The 16709-nt window shown below is 48.0% G+C and overlaps 1 protein-coding gene across 1 annotated transcript in view; it reads right to left on the reverse strand.

Moving 5' to 3' along the window:
• The window catches only part of SLC7A5 (solute carrier family 7 member 5), a 44168-nt gene extending 28756 nt beyond the window's left edge, over positions 1–15412 (reverse strand). Inside the window, exon 1 of the mRNA XM_054199821.1 lies at positions 14730–15412. Within this exon, the coding sequence (XP_054055796.1) occupies positions 14730–15330 (601 nt within the window). The 5' untranslated portion in view covers positions 15331–15412. The remainder of the gene's footprint in view (positions 1–14729) is intronic.
• Between the last annotated feature and the right edge of the window lie 1297 nt (positions 15413–16709).

Consider the following 16709-nt stretch of genomic DNA (forward strand, 5'->3'; position numbering starts at 1 on the left):
TTTTTTTTTTTTTTTTTGGGTTAAAACTAAAGCAAACACAAAGAGTCTCTTCCTAAAATAGAAACGTTTGAAAAGCAAGGCTCTGCAGCCAGACACTTCCCTGTTCCGTCTTTCGTTCTGGCAACAGGTGGTTAGAATAGTGCACACTCTCCTTGGGACAAGGAAATGCCCTGCTGTATTGGAAAGGACACTTCTGAGGGCACATAAATAAAAGTGGTTACCGCAACCACTAGCATCAGCTGCAGTCCCTGTTAAGTCGATCCAATGTAATGCTGCAGTTGTGTGAAAACACCATAGAAATGTCAGGACAAATTTCCAGAGCTGATATATAGTTATTTGTATAACAGCAGCACCTAAAAGGCTGTCGAGGTCATACCATACTGTCCACCGTGTAAACATAAAGGAAGAAATGTCCCTGTCCTGACCCATTTGGCAAGCTATGAGATAAATAACGCCTGCAGGTCAGCGGCACAGACGGGAAGAGAAGCCAGATGGAAGGAAACCCTCATCCTCTGCTTGACCTTCTCGACCAGTGGTGCCAGGGACGGTCCTGCAGACCGCCAGAGATGCTCACCAGGGCTGCACAGCGGCGATGGAAGCAAGAACGGTCCAGCACAACGGCTCAGATCTGCCGTGGCTGCCCTTGTACTCGATGACCCTGCCTCCTCACGCAGCATTTTGCTTGCCCAGAAGTTCCCACCACCTGCAAGTTGCTCTGTGGTTGATGCAACTAATGAGGTCTAACTTCCTACTTTTTTTGCCCTGTTTCCCCATCACCTCCTCTGTATCGCCCGCTCCCGCCACTAATTCACCGTGGCACTCCCACCAGGCGAGGGACAGCATCAACTAGGGCTTGTCTAAAGCCACGAAGCTGCTGACTGTCCGGCCAAGTGTCACCTGCTTCAGAGAAAATAATGGCTAAAACCTTTACTGCTCTTCCAAATCGCTTACTATTTTCATGCCCTGCTCACTGCCTGCTCCCCAGAGCCTGTTGTTTGTTACAGAGACAGGCAAATGTCACGCAGAGAATGACAGTGTCCCGTGTGCTGGATGCCCTCCCCTCCTCCTCATCTCCCTTGCACCGAGCCACCGCTTGTGCCCCTGTGCCAGCTTGTCACCAGCCCCCAGAGCCGACCAGTCACCGAGCGGCTCTGGGTGGAGTGGATCTCAACCTCTCCTCGTGAGCTGGAGGCTTTTCCCCTGCGGGATCCTTTCCCACTCAGGTCGCAGCTTGTATTTTTACTCTGCAGGAGCCAGGCAAGTTTTTCTAAAGCCGGCACAGGGCAGCGTTAGGTAACCACTGCTGCTGTTAGGGGACGTGCTAGAATAAAACCTGCCCACTGCGTTCCTCCGTCTGCCCATTTCCTTTCCGGGCTGGCCTCTGCCCTTGTGGAAAGGCTCTTTCCTACATCCTGCAGCTCATTTTCACAGGACCCCACTGCCTCCACCACAGCCAAACAGCTGCTCCTCAAAACATTCAGCTCGGATGCAGATCATCCTCTCCTGAGGTTACGGGCTAGACCTACGCAGTTTAAAGCCCAGAGAATTTGATGCAGGTATTTCAGCCTTAATCCAACCCCCCGAGATACGAGTGGGGATCAGCAGCACCTTCATCAGGTCACCAGTCTCTCCAGGAGACTGCCAGGGGAGACTCTGGCCACGAGCCTGTCCATGGGGCTGAGACACACAGGGTGATTCAGAACAGGGAGGAAGGCGATGGATAAAGGTGGGAGGCAGAAATAGCAGTACCTGGATGGCTTGGCTACTGCCCACCAAGAGCACCCAGTACTTTAAGACCCTCAACACATGCTGAGCATCACAGGGAAAACAACAACACACCCCTACTCTGAAGCAAGGTCACCTCCCAGCTCCAGACCAGTACCCAGCGCACACGTGCACGCAAAGGACGCAAGCTCCAGCACACCGTGGACTCACCAGCCCACCTCCAACACGAGACGGTCACACGGGATCAGCAGCGCCTGCCTTTGCTCCCCGGCTTGTGGCAGGACCACGCAGCAGAGCTGCTCACATCTCATCAGCTCGGAGCAAAGGCAGGTTCCCGCAGCCTGCCAGCAAGAGCACAATAAACTGCAAACTGAGAAATAAACCCATAGGAGGAGGAAGGAGTATTTATTTGGGCATTTAAAGGGTCTTAATTGGCTCACTGCCACCCTGCATCTTGCCCTGCTTGTGAGAAGGAACTGTATTGTAAGAGATCAGGGAAACGCACAGAGCCCACGCCGGAGCTGGGAACAGCCTTCCTGGAACATGTGGGTACGGACAGGCTCAGACATACCCACGGGCTGGCTTCAGAGAGCTCGGTCTTCAGGGACCGCTGTATCTGGGTCTGACAGTAACGATTAGACTTCGCCTTCCCGCTCAAGCGTGCCCCGAGAGCGACTGGACTTCCCGGTGAGTCAGAGCACGCGCAGGCAAAAGGGGACATGAGTTGCATCATTCATTCACAGGGGTCGGAGAGCCCGCTACGGCCACAGCACAACAGCAACAGGCTGAGAGGATTTAAGTGCCCATATATCGCTCAGCTAAAGGCTGCTTGTAGGGGATCTTTAGGCAGGCAAGAGCAAAGCCAGTCCCAGCGCAGCATCCCAGAATACGATGCCTCCTTTCAGCATCATTGGCTCCCCACAGCCCCGACCCCCTAGGAATGAGTGTCATCGCAATACAAGAGCATTTAAAGTCAGAGAAATGAAAGAGCTGGACACCTTCGCAAACAAAAGCCCGTATCATCCTACAAGAATGAAAGCCAGAAGTAAATAAGGAATTTCAGATTCACTTTTTTTTTGTATCATGCCTTTCAAGCCCCTTTGGCGCTTCGGGGGTGTCTGGGCACTTGGGATGGGTGAGACCGAAATGACCCAGAGCTGTCCTTCACTGGGAAGGACACCCCTGCGGGCTCTGGCGCAGGTCACAGGACAGCGTGAGCTGCTGAGCTTTGGCTGACCTGCTCCAGCACACAGCCAAAAGCAAGTGGTGAGGAACCGTGCTGACAAACCTGCCGCACCACCTCCCCCAAGCGTAACCCCCTGTGTCCCAGGGTCCCCCCGCTCCGTGCTGTTCGGGGCAGACACGGTACATCTAATTCAAAAGACCCAGCGTCCCCGGGCTTGGAGGCTTTTCAGCATCAAGCAGCGGGCCAGCACTATCAGCGATTTGCAGGGTCACGGCTCTGTCATCTTGCAAGCAAGATTGCGATATATCTGCTCCAACCAGTATGCTAAAAGGGGCATTGTCCACATATACAGGGGAGGAGAAAATAAAGGTTGGCAAGGTCAACTTACAGTATGTCTGTGGTACAGGGGGTGGTGAGGGGGAGAGAAGAAAACGCAGGGGAATATCACTAAGCACAGATCACAATTCCATCTACTAAAAGCACCTCTAGTGAATCCTAACGGGGTGGATGGGGAGGGAATAGAGGATCCAGGATTCACTTCGACCAGTGATTACGCTAAAAATAAAACTCTCCTTGTTTACAGAGGGATATTTAAAGGATGAGCTAACGCATCTAAAAGCACACTTTTCTCGGTAGTGAAGACAGCCCTTAGAGGTGTGACAGTGACATTCCCTTCCCCATTTAGGCATTCTGTCTCTTTGACAATAGCTGCTTCAGCCTCCACATTAAATACTGACTTACTCACGGCCGTTTTTCACGTTCTGGTTCTGCACAGTTTGCTGGACGGACCGTGGGACGGCAGTGGTGTACATAAAAGGCAAAAGCTTTGTACACAGTCCAAAGCTGAAAAGCAATGGAAGCTTCTGTATTCAGCCCTTAAAAACATATCGGTGCCAGATAAACAGGCTCCAGAAAAATAAGAAAACACTTAGGGCCAGAGACTCTGAAAAGGGCTGAGAGCTTCTTCCACGCCAGTCGTCATTCAGGGCCCTTCAAGTCACAATCTCTCTGCTTCGCCTTTCCCACTGTGTAATACTATTTGTCTTTCCCAAAGGAGGGTGGTGGAGTTACTACGCGTAAATGCTTTCAACATAGCTAAAAAACCCCACCCAGTCTCACCCACCAGACAGAATCCTACAGACACCGAGATGAAAAAACAGACCAAGTACTTTTTCAGTAAAACTCCAGGACAAATTCCAGTGGCCGCTCAGTGTCTCAGGAGACCAGAGGGCCAGGGTTTCTTAAAGCAGAAAGTTTTATTCCTTTGATCCGAGACGCTACCCTGCAAAGCAGGGGCTGAGGGATGACTCCTGGCACCGCTCTGTTCACCTCGGATGAACCGCTCCACACGAACAACGGGGGAAAGCTGCACAGCCACAGCTTCACTATAAACCAGGGAAATGATACAGTGCAGGGAAAGATCGGACAGCGCTGCCCTGATTTCTCCAGCATCTTTCCTAAGGCTACAGCCGCTGGCCATTTTCAGCGGCCAGCTATACAGCGAGGCAGACCTTTAGCGCAACCCATCGGGGCTGTTCTCAGAAGTCATTCTAGGAATATGGACTTCAGCACAACCTGACGCGACACAGCCTGTCTGATCCAGCAGCCCCTCTCCAAAGGCTTTACATAATTGGGATAATAGGAGCTAGAAAGCTGCAGTGATTGCAGATATAAGAGGGAGTACTTTTATTTATTTACTTATTACTTCTGGCAGAAGTAGGAAAGATACCGGGTTTTGACTGCTGTAGAGAGAGCACGCTCACACAAGGTGCTGTTCACCCCTTCATCTCTTCTGGTGAGAAGGTGAGCTTCATTTCAAAAGACTCAAGCCACAGAGGGAAGCCAGAGGCTTTCAAAGAGAAGTTTTGCTTTGTAAAGGCAACAGCGGGTCCAGCTTCAGTTATTTGCTCTGTCCTAGTAGTCCCAACGGGCTTCAGGCATGTCACTGAACCTGCTCCGCTGGCACTCACCTGCACCGTCAGGCAATTTCCCCATTACTGATAGGAACCAAGGATAAACCGACTAAAACAACATAGGACCTACAACCTTGTCCGTCCCATCCCCCCCCTTCACATTTTGTGGACATATTCCTTTGATCTCCCGGTCCCAAGTTCCGAGATCCCTCCCAGACATGACTTCTAGATGACGGTAGGAATAAATCCTTACAAAGCAGACATAGAAAGGGATCACGCCAATCCCCGCATAGAACCAGACCATGACGAACACACTATATGTAACAACAACAGCTCCTGTGTCTACAAAGGAAAGGCAGGATGTAGTAAAGCTGCCCTGTGGGCACGTGGTTCTGCCTAAAGCAAACAGTATGTGAATGGAGCCCTAGTACAGGTAAACTGGGGCTTGGCATTTATGATGCAACAGTCTTGGCAACCATCCTACAGCAAAAGGGCTGCAGTTTTCCCAGGTAATGGAACGTGGCCATGGATCAGAGACGGAGTAAAGACAGTGCTCAGGGAGGCTCCATTTGGGAAAAAAAGCAAAGAAGCTGATCCACAGCTCTACGCACTTGTCCTCACTCACAGGGGAAAAAGGGATCCAATTCTAGCAGCAGATGTAACCTGCTGATGGGGTGAAGGGAGTTTGCTCAGCCCAAGATCTTTAGCAGCTTTTCAGGTGAAACGTTTCTAAAATGGATGTAGGAATTCTTCAGGTACTGGCACAGCTGCATTCATGCTTCAGGTGAGGTTACATACCTTGACAGCCTTGCACAATGTCACTTTTGTCCTTTGTTTCATCTCCTATAGGTTTCCCTGGGCTTGACCTGTAGTGCTTCCTATAGAATTCAGTATACAGCTCTATAACAAGGACAAATGTGTGTAAGTATCTTGCTTCAAAGAAATAAACTCAGCTTGCTGCAAGTTATCTACTGATTCCTATTTGTGGTATTACAGGACCAGAACGAAAATGCATAGCAGGGTAGGGAGCTTGTGGAAAGGAAGGGGAAGAATGAAGGGAAATCCTCCACCTCAGTTTCCCCACCAGGAAAACAGGGACTGTAATGCTGTCCATAAACAGAGGATGAATCATCCGATGATTCTTGTTTGTAACTCTCACGTTCCCAAAGCGCTTAGCCCTTACAATTGTAAGACGATGCTTCCATTTACCACCTGCCACTGGATGATGTTGATTTTCTCCTCACAATTAATTACAGAACAGTTTTCGTCTCCTTTCCGTTGCCCCATCCCACAGGAAAGGCTGGTCTTTTCACTCTTCATAAAGTGCACTTGACGGACGAGCAGTTTTCTCTTCTACTAAAGACAGTGCAACCAGGTTTCAAACACAGTCAAGACAAGTTGAGCCCGTGGCCACAAAGAAACAAACCGCAGAGATGACAGCAGCACGTGGCACGGGCACAAAGTGGTCCACATGCTTTAAAGAGCACTGCTGCCTAAGCACGCAAGAGGTTAGACACAACGAAAATAGAGAGTTCCTCCACACAGTACAAACAAGGAATTATGCTATACTGACTACAGTGGTTTAAACCCTGGGGACATTAATGCCTTAGCTATTCACTAAGGTCAAAATACACCCAGAGCTACATTCAGGTAGCTGTGATGCCACAGGGCCTTCCAACAGTCTCAGGTGTCTATTTCCAATAGCACAATCTGATGTGAGAAATACATACAAGTACGTACACAGAAAATGGTTAGGGAAATTTCAGCTCCATAGATAATGAGTGAAGGCTTGTGCCCTGCAAGATGGTAAAGAGAAAAAGCAGAAGGAAAGCAGGTATTTCTTCAAGGACGAGTCCCTGGAGAAACTTAAGAGCCAGGGCAATGGGTCTGTAGAAGGGAAACACTTGGTGGCACATGAGGCTGTTGGAAAGGAGCGCTCGCCCCCAGAGCAAATGTGTCTATATTAAAATCAATGTATAATAATAAACATACCTGGCAACAATTTTCAGCTTCCTTTTTATTTTTCTTCCCAAAACATCAATGCTGAGGAGTCAGGGAATGGGCGCACCCACAAACAAAAGGTGAAAGGAGAAGGCATAGGCTGCCGTACCACCAGAGTTTAAGAGGAGGGATCATCTCCAGACCCACCCCCTAACTGAGACCATGAACTCTGGATGTCTCCAAGAAGCGGCCGCAGACACCCGGAACGTATCACAGCTCCACCTCTCCGCTGGCTTTCAATTCCAGCAAGCCCCTGGTGCTGAAACGGGCTGGGAGCCAGAGAAGTTAGTGCAAAGCGGGAAGATGCCAGCAGTTCGTGATGTAGCACAGCTCCCAGAAGCCATCCACACCCTCAAATTTCCAGAATTCTGCAAGAATAAATTAACAAGCACTTGCTTGCCACCTCTCTCTCAAGGGCTCTGCCAAGCAGCGCAGCAGAGTCAGGGCCAGAAGGCAGCACCAGGATGGCCCGGAGAAGAGCTCAGTGAAGAACGTCATGGTTTGCAGATACTGCAGAGGCTGGATCTCAAGCCTATACAAATGCACCTATCGCTTTGGTACCAAGGTACCATAATAACAGTGATGGAATTTACACTATTCAAATTGTGTGGTACATGAAAAATTACAAAGAATTTATCAATGCTAAGGGAGGTAACTCCTAGACAGTGGTAGAAGTTATTTTATCTCCTTAGAAAGAAGCTTGTGTCTTTACTGTCGAAGTTTCTAGATGACATGATACAGCAATTCCACAAACCAGGTCATTTCAGCACAGGAAGACAAACAAAATATAGACTTTGAAATGGGAGAAAGAGGTATATTCCATTCCCAGCAAATTAAAATGACCACCCCATAGCTATCGTGAGCTAAACAACTTTTCCACCATGCCCACCTCATATGAACTAACAGCAAACAATACTAACTAATATTTTTTGTACAGATGTGGAATAATTACTAAATTGGCCAAGAATACAAAAATACAGCATTGTTCACACATTAAGGAAAGTCATAAAATCAAGAGGCTTCTGAGGTAGAATACAGCCGCAGCTAGCACACGAAGAATGCAACATCTGTGATTCCCTGTACAAGGTTGTTTGCGAAACTACACGAGGGATGGAACGGAACACGCTTGTTCCGTGGCCTTCCCTTGTGACGAACAGCAGATATGGGGACGAGATGGTACTACGGAACTGATAAGCGGCCTGCACGCTACCCGAGCCAACATTTCGTCAAATGTTGATGAAATGCTGTCCTTTTGTGCGAACTTTGCTCACCACAATGTACCAAAACACACCTCCATCCCGGAGGCTATCCGCCCCCGAGGTGCGAACACTCCTCCTTGAATACATTAATCATAATAAAAGTACGTATGACTAAAGTCACTCAAACTCCACTTTGAAGATAAAAAAATAATATAAAAATAGCCCAAGAGAGAGGGGATGTCAGGGAAGACACCATCGCGGAGAATTCCACCGCTGATTTCCGGGACCAGTCGACGGGCTGAGCCTTTCTTCCCCCCCATAGGGACGCCTTTGGGTAAGACTTCGATTACACCGAGCGCTTTCTCGGGGACTTAGAAATTTCTCTAGAGAATCTCTACCCTACATTTATAGCCAGGCTGTATCGTTTATAATTTTGTCGCGCGTTTGTATACTTAGCAATATCTTTATTTGCACGTGCTTTGCAGACAGTGTATTTATCACCGGCAATCCTAAAGAACCTGTATATCTGTTGTTTAAATAAACTGCACTGTTTAAGTAGCTAGTCGTTTCGTTTTCTCACTGAACGCGACCAAAACTACAGAGAGGCCGTGCTAGTTCAGGAGCACGACTAGACTGAAGGTGCAGTCCACTATTAGTGTATCCAAATCGTAGTAGTTTAATACATATTAAACGCGATTGGACTGATAGTGCTGAATTGGGCATCACTCAGAATTTAAACCTAGCCGCACCTAGCCTCCCACCTCGGTGAGGAGTGTTAGAACGCAAGGGGGTTTATCTTCTGCCAAAACCGCTTGGCCCCGATTCACGCAACAACAGATTAAGCCCCACAGACATATCACTGTCCTTGCCAGCTGGTCAGCTGATGGACTTGCAAAACGCGGCATCTTACCTGGCCCTCAATGACATTCACTTATACAGAAGCACCTTCCCGTAGTTGTACTGAATTAGGTTCCACAAATCCACAGGAAGGTGGCTGAACTTCAACATCGAGTGCTAAATCCTGGGTCATGAGCTTCAGGAAAAACTCCAGGCAGGTTTTAGCCTGAATCATGCCACCTATGCCACGCAGAGGGTCAGAATTCAGCTCTGCACGCTGGCTGGCAAGAAACTGCTTTCTCATCCATTGCGTTTGATCTATTGGCCTCAGCCGACACCAGGACTATGAGACTATTGGAATACTTGAAATACCCAGGGATGTTGCTTTGAATTAGACTGACCATGCTGAGTTTCTCTGAAAAAGTTTTCCCCATTTGTCCATGTCAGAAAAGAAAGACTCTGAAGGATCTCAGTGGTAGCGTAAATCATTCAAACAATAACATTTAATGGGACGTTTGTTATGAAAGCCAAGAGAGAGGTGCCAAGAAATGCAATAGTTGCTTTCTGTGTTACAAGAGTTCTCCAAACCTTCATCCATTTCAAGAGAGTCCTGCTAGTGTCAGAGGCTATTTTCATTAATGCTACCCTCTCTAATTAAGCGCGGATTTAAAAAAGCAACTTCAGTCTTGCAACATTAGCCATACAGCAGGGATTCTACAAAGACCCCTTCCTTCCACTCTGATCAAACAAATGCATATTTACTGATACACCTTAGTAATTTAATCCACCTTTCTAGAGGTGGAGAAAAAAAAAAAAAAAAGTCTTCAAAGCTTCACACCCTGCTTGTCCTGGCAGATTAATTCCAAGTAGCAATGCTGCAGAATAAACCCATCTTAGACAAGCGTAAGATGTATTTTGTGCTTGCCTTGCTCACCATCTAATACCTGATGAGCTCAAGATCTACCCACAACTTCACTTTAAACAGCTGGTCAAACAGCCGAACTGTCAAGATTTAAAGTAAAACCTTAATACTAAATAAAGACGTTCCTGCTTTCAACATACGCGATTTCTAGCTGAAATGCTGACACTGAATATTCACTTATGGACTACGGCTATAACTTGGCAAGCATTCAAGACGTGTGTTTATGCACTTGCCAAATCCCGGACTCGATACCTTTCTCCTCCTGTAACTCACTCAGGGGGGTGTCAGGCACTTCGGCTTCCGTATGACATGTGCTATTAGATATGACTCAACTCCGCACTGACTGCTACTAATTCTTCCACTATTAGGCTGTTCATAACAAAAGAGAGGAATGAGAAATATGTGATCATTTTAATGGAATTCCACGCTTGCAGGAGGAGTGCCCAAAATAATATTTCAGGGGCAGCAAAGGAAGTCTAAAGGAATTTTAAAGAAGATTAAAATACTGTATCTTTGGAGGTAGCCGATACTGATGCAGCAATATTGGGGTTATTAGTGCCAGATTAGCATATATAATTAACACGCGATAAAAGGCTTCAGAAGCCAACAATCAAATCACCGATTTGACACTGAAGATCAAGAGCAAAATTATACGCAACTAGCAGAGCTCCTCAAGCTTCTGTGGAGCAGATGATGTTGTCAAGAAATAAGTAAACTATAGAATAACCTGCTATGTAGCACATGGGGTGTGTGGCAGGCTGCAGCTAAGAGTGTGTATACAAAGAACAGTCCAGGCACTTGTGACACACCAAGCAAGAACCAGCTCAGGTCTGGAAGCAGCATTGTCCCTTGTCCCCTTTATCCACCAGGAAATTTACTGTACCACAATTCAAAGAGCTCCCACATGTAGAAAATCTGCAAATTCGCAGGTGGAAACGTAAGGAATATGCCTGTTATCTTTAACTGGATAACTTGACATTTTCCATCTGTGAGCTATTTCTAGAACACATACTGTGTATTATATTGTGCTCTGTGAATTTTAACCGATCTTTGTTGAGATTTATCTGTTCAGACTTAAAGAGGTGCAGCACAAGTGGCAGCCAGCTGTAAAAGAGAATCTGACCCGCTAGCACGTCAAAGATCCACTTCCAACCGGACTTTTGTTCCACGTCACTGTTCAGGCCGTTACCTGGACGCCACCTCTTCAATGGGGGGGGGGGAAGAGACAGGATTAAACAGTTTTACATGATCCTGCTTCTGCTACATGAAGATGGTCCTGCAGCATATATGAACAACAAGTTATCTCAAAACTGCACTTGCTACCTAAATATTCTGTTAAAGTGTTGGGTTTTTTTAATTCAAAATGAAAAAAGAAATGGAGAAAACTGCAGAAAAAGATACAAGTATGTTAGAAGTGCAGTGCAAATGTGTGTTCCACTCTCATGCTTTCTCAAGAGAAAAAAAAGAGAAAACAACAACAAATGTAACAGATTTGTCTACATAGCCTCAAATGTGCACCTGAAACATAAGAGTACAGAATCCTTAGTAGTTTAATTCTTTGCCACATACAATACTGATACTGTAATGCAGATGTCACCAAATACGAAAAGTCAGGACCTAGTAACTGTCCCTCCAGCCTCTATAGAACAGGTAAAATGGGTTTAGATGAGATCCTATTTGGGGGAATTCAAATAACCGTCGGGTTTTCATGCACATGCACAAATTCTCAGCTTCATTAACTTTTTCTGTTCAAAAAATGCTCGGATACCAGATGGACCTTATGTTTTTTACCCCTTAGCATTTGCTTTTACGATTCATCAGTCCTAAAAGCATCAGCCACCCAGTCTTACAGATAAAACAACATGCCGTTTATGAGTTACCTAAGTAACCTGCAGCCTGAAAAGCATGGAGCCAAACTACCTGCCAATTCTTACAACTAGGGAGCACTGGCTGTTTCGCAGCGAACATCAAATAAACCACACTAATGATGAAAAGCTTCACCCATCTTGCTACAGGAAGACTTCCCCGTATTGAATTCCCACATTTTTACACTTGGCAACCATGCTAAGCATTCATGTTGTCTTATGGAAGAGGTAGTCTTGCATACCAACTACCTGTAGATTACAATCTTGATAGCAGAAAATACCTATTTGTGGTTAAATTCTACTTACCACCCACCTTGTTTTCTTCAGCACCTTCAGGGGAACAAAATCCCCCTCTTCCAACTATTTTTTCTTTCAAGGCTGTGATTTATTTAGTTTATCTTAATGCCTAAGAATTCAATTTCTATACTTCATGGCAGCAAACATGGAACAACACATTATTCATTCAACTGTTCAACAACAGTAACACTCAAAGTGGAAACAAATAACTTTTCTTCTTTCTCCTCTTACTAGAAACCATGCAGTCAATTGAATTTTATGTTGAGATACAAACTTTGCAAAGAATACAGCCGGTACTGTTCTAGACGGCTGGATTTTGACTACATAATAAGTCAACTGTATTCCAGCTCGGGGCCCCAGATTTCCCTATTCCTTCCTGAACTGTTCTTCCCCTCTTTGAGATAACTCGTTAAGGTATGCTCTCGAGCGTATGCACAATTAAATAGGCCATTTTTCCTACCCTAGGGCTCTTGGAAAAAATTAGTATCTCACTGGGTAGGAGTATGTCTGGAAGAACCCTGTAACAAAGCCGCCTGTTGGTCCATAGAAGCTTTCTGTGACTCGCTAAGTCCTTGGACCAGATTTACTTCATTTATTGTTCCTCGTTCGTGATGTGGTTTTGGCACCAAACAGTAGAAAAGCTAACTCCAAAAATCAAAGTTACAGAAAACTAACTTGCCGAAGGCAATGCATGATGAACTAACCTTTTGTACCAAAGGAGACAAACAAAAATTTAACTCAAAGCATAAACAAAATAGTAGCCAGCGGTGTGGGGGGAGTAAAGTTTAAAGAAGAAACACATGGAAATGACGCAGATTTGTAGAACCAGCAACTTTTTCCTTGGCATTTCCAGATAAAGGTTCAAGAACAAATTCTGCTTCAGGAAAACTGCTAATTGCTAGCAAAAGAAAGTTGGAGACGCTTACATTACTTATTGGAGAAGCCTAGGTGGGAATGAGACCTGGCATCAAGAAATTTCATGCTGCAATCCACTCTGCAACGGAACAGATCTCGCCATGGGCAAGTCTACTTTACCCCTCTATTTGTTTTCTGATCAGTAAAATGGGAAGAGAGACACCTCGTCTCACGTATTTTGGGAAAGTTCCTGCAGGTGAAAAGTTACTTATTATCAGAAACACATTCTCGAAGGTTTTGACAACTACAGTATGTTCTTGCACAGCAAAATTTTCACATAAACTAGTAAGAAAGTCCATCTAATCAACTCTCTGTTAGCTTCTCAGCAAATAACACGGACACCACATGCATACATGCCCCTTTTCTCTGAAAGAAGAGAAACCATATTGCAGACTGGCAGGAAAGCACTAAAACTAGATTTTTCACAAGGCCCCACTTGATGCAAGAAACCCATCAGCAGAACTATCTGTAACCCCGCTACAGCATTCTTAGTTGGGCAACTGTATTTCCTTAATATATGCACTCCACTTTGTTAAAAACTTGGATGGGAAGTCCACACACCAGTATACTTGCCCTGAGGTTCCTAAAAATTTATCTGGGGAGTAAGTTTAGATCTTGCCCAAAGAAAGTACACTTTGCTGCCCTGTCGTTTATCTTATATCTGCTAGCTAGTCATATGATGTACTCGGTCAGTTTGTGTATGAAGACATTTACAGCCAATCTATCTTCCCATAACGACCATGTGCCGCAACTTTTGAATGCCTGTGATCCTCAGAGGGTGAAGGAATCTAACACTATCTCCCTTTGGAGAGCACGAACAAGCAGACTTCTCTTCACAACCTCAAAACGGAAAAAAATAAAACCAGATCATCTGACTGCAACTTTGTACAGCAAACAAATGCTTTACAAAGTCCTGACAAAAAAATTGGATCCTCTCACAATATACACCTTCATAATGACAGGACTACTATCGGAGTGGAACACAGACTGACTATGAAATTAGGGGAGAAAGGCAGAAAATGGTCCTATATTTAAAGAATGAGGAATTTGGATGGGGTTACTTTACTATCACCGGAGGAATGGAAAATGGGGCTTCACTAGCAGAACCGCAGACTTCAAAATACCAGAGAGACGATAAAAACTGCATCAGGAGAGTTGCATGCGTGTGCCGTGGCAGGCATCAGTGGCGCTAAATTCATCACAGCATGACTGAACCGCTCTGCAAGGCGACGCACATCTCACGAGATACGATGTTTGCTAGCAAAAAAACCCCCAAACAGGTTTCCAGCATATCATCGGTGCACATACACACGAGAAACGTCTCATCTCAGAACTGGTGCTGAAAACAGCCAGGCGCTGACTGCGGCACAGGCCACGTTCAGCACCAGTTGCTCATGACAGGTAATTTCCCAGCCGCACGTTACCCCGTTATCCTCCCCTGTGTCTGCACACAAACCCCCGTCCCAGCCACCGCGGCCCCCCAGCACTGCAGGGCTCCGGGGGGATTTTACCCTGCCTGAACACGCTCCTGCCGCAGGGCACGAGAAATCCCATTCCAGCGCACAGGCAAAATGCATGCTGCGTTTATCGCACGCTGCTCCCCGCATGGCCAGAAAACAAGAGAGACTCGCCAGCCCGTAACCAGCAGTTTGGAAATTTTGTGCTCAATTTATTTGGGATGGGGCCACATTTGCTACTCACGCTATTCAAAACAGCCCCTGAAAACCCCAATGTGCAGCCAGGTTAGCACAGGATGGTGCACCTCTTACAAAGCAATGGGCAGCTGGCTGTTTGGGCTGACTTTTAGGGGAAGGCAATGGCGAGCGGGGAGCCACGTGGGCAGCTGGAAGAGGGTGTGCGGGTACTTACGGACACAGAGGCAGGCCACCAGCTTGGCAGCCTCATCAGGCACCGGGCAGGTGGGGAAGATGGGCTTAAGAAGGTAGGTGGCAAAGACCAGAGCCACGATGTACTGCGAGGAGGGCCGGATGATGAGCAGCTCTATCCAGAGCTTGAGGAAGGCGGGCAGGGAACCGTAGACCTCCAGCATGTAGGCGTAGTCCCCGCCAGACTTGGTGATGGTGGTGCCCAGCTCAGCGTAGCAGAGGGCACCCACGATGGAGAAGGCCCCGCAGACGGCCCACACCACCAGCGACAGCCCCGGCGAGCCGGCCTCCCGCAGCACGCCGGTGGGGGTGACGAAGATGCCGGAGCCGATGATGGTGCCCACGATGATGGCCACGCCGTTGAGCAGCGTGATGGAGCGCTGCAGGGTCACCCCCTCGCCCTCGGCGGAGGCGCAGGGTGAGGGCGAGCGGGCACAGCCGTTCTCCTGCGCCCCGCCGCCCGCCGCCTCCAGCATCTTCTCCATCGCCTGCTTCTCCTCCTCCTGCGCCAGCGAGGAGGCCGAGCCCGCCGGGCTCCTCTTCTTCACCGCCGTGCTGCTGCTGCCGCCGCCACTGCCCGACATGGTGGCGCGGAGCGGAGCGGGTCGCGGAGCGGAGCGGGGCGGGGGCGGCCGGGCGCTCCGCCGCCACCACCATGCAGCCGCCCCTTTTGTTACGGCGGCGGTGGGCGGCGTGCGCTGAGCGCCTCCCGCTTAGGCGGGGAGCGCGGGCCCGGCCGCCTTTCCGGGAGGAGGAGGAGGAGGAGGAGGAGGAGGAAGGTTGGGGGGTGTTGCAATGCTCCCGGTTTGAGCCGGCAGCCCCCCGGGAACAGGCCGGTCTCTTTCGGGGCGCGGGCAGCTCGCACGACACACAAACACACACACCCCCCCCCCCGCGCCCCAAGGGAGAGGGGGCGCAAAGGCACCGAAGCGGCCCCCAACGGCTCCCGGGGGGCTCCCGGCTGTCGGTCGCCAGCAGGGGAGGTTTGTTGCCATTCATTCTCCCGCTTAGGCCGGGCTGCGCGTTCTTACAAAGGAGAGACGTATCTCTGCGTCTGCGTGGGTAAACCTCAATTTCTGCAAAACCCGCGTCTCCCACTGCCCCCCCCCCCCCGCCCCATCAGTGCCCTTACCGCACTCTTCTGTTCCACACGCTCACACAAGCGCAGGCCAAGGCCCAGCTGCTGCATCGCCTGCATTTCTGCAGGGGCACTGCAGAAATGTGCCTGTCATTTCAGATGCCAAGATCACCAAAAAGACTTGTTTACAAAAAAAAAAAAAAAAAAAAAATTCACCAGTCTGGCAAGCATGCAGGCAAGAGGAACAACTTCTAGCATTCTATTACATACCTCAACAAAACATAAGTTTTGCACCCAAGGAGACTTACTTGGATACTTCATGGAAGTGCCTAAGGAACAAATTCTTCAACAAATTCAGATTCTCTCTTGTCCTGGTGGGACAGGAGATGAGTTCAGAGGCTAAAGCCTGGAAGCCCTGTTTCTCAACAGCAATCATTCCCACTGGGAGGTGGAAGCAGTACCTTTGAGGAGCTGTTTCTCAGCAAGTGATTAGTTGGTGTCACACAAGGAGTCGTGCCCAAGCTCTGAAACCCAAGGTCCGTGTCCTTCCTCCCTGGACCATCCTCCTCCTTGCAAATTTCAGACACGCTTCAGTAGGGTGGGTCAGGTTTTCTGCAAGATACCTCCGAGAAGCGTGAAACATGCATTCTGGGGAAAGATGGCACATTTTAATAACATTTTCAGGCATCTCGCACTGGTAATTGGCATCATGCTTCTTCCAACCATTAGAGGAAGCCTGAGCAGCCCCTTGAAGTGCTGATCAGAACCTGACACCTTGTGGCTGTTAGCCACAACAGCCCAGAGCTGTAACACGGCCTCCATCACTTCTCGATTTATAGAAGCATCCGTATTTAGGGAGAAAGCTTAGACAAAAATTACCTTTGC

The sequence above is a fragment of the Rissa tridactyla genome, chromosome 4 (genome assembly GCF_028500815.1).
Source record: "Rissa tridactyla isolate bRisTri1 chromosome 4, bRisTri1.patW.cur.20221130, whole genome shotgun sequence".
Lineage (NCBI taxonomy): Eukaryota > Metazoa > Chordata > Aves > Charadriiformes > Laridae > Rissa > Rissa tridactyla.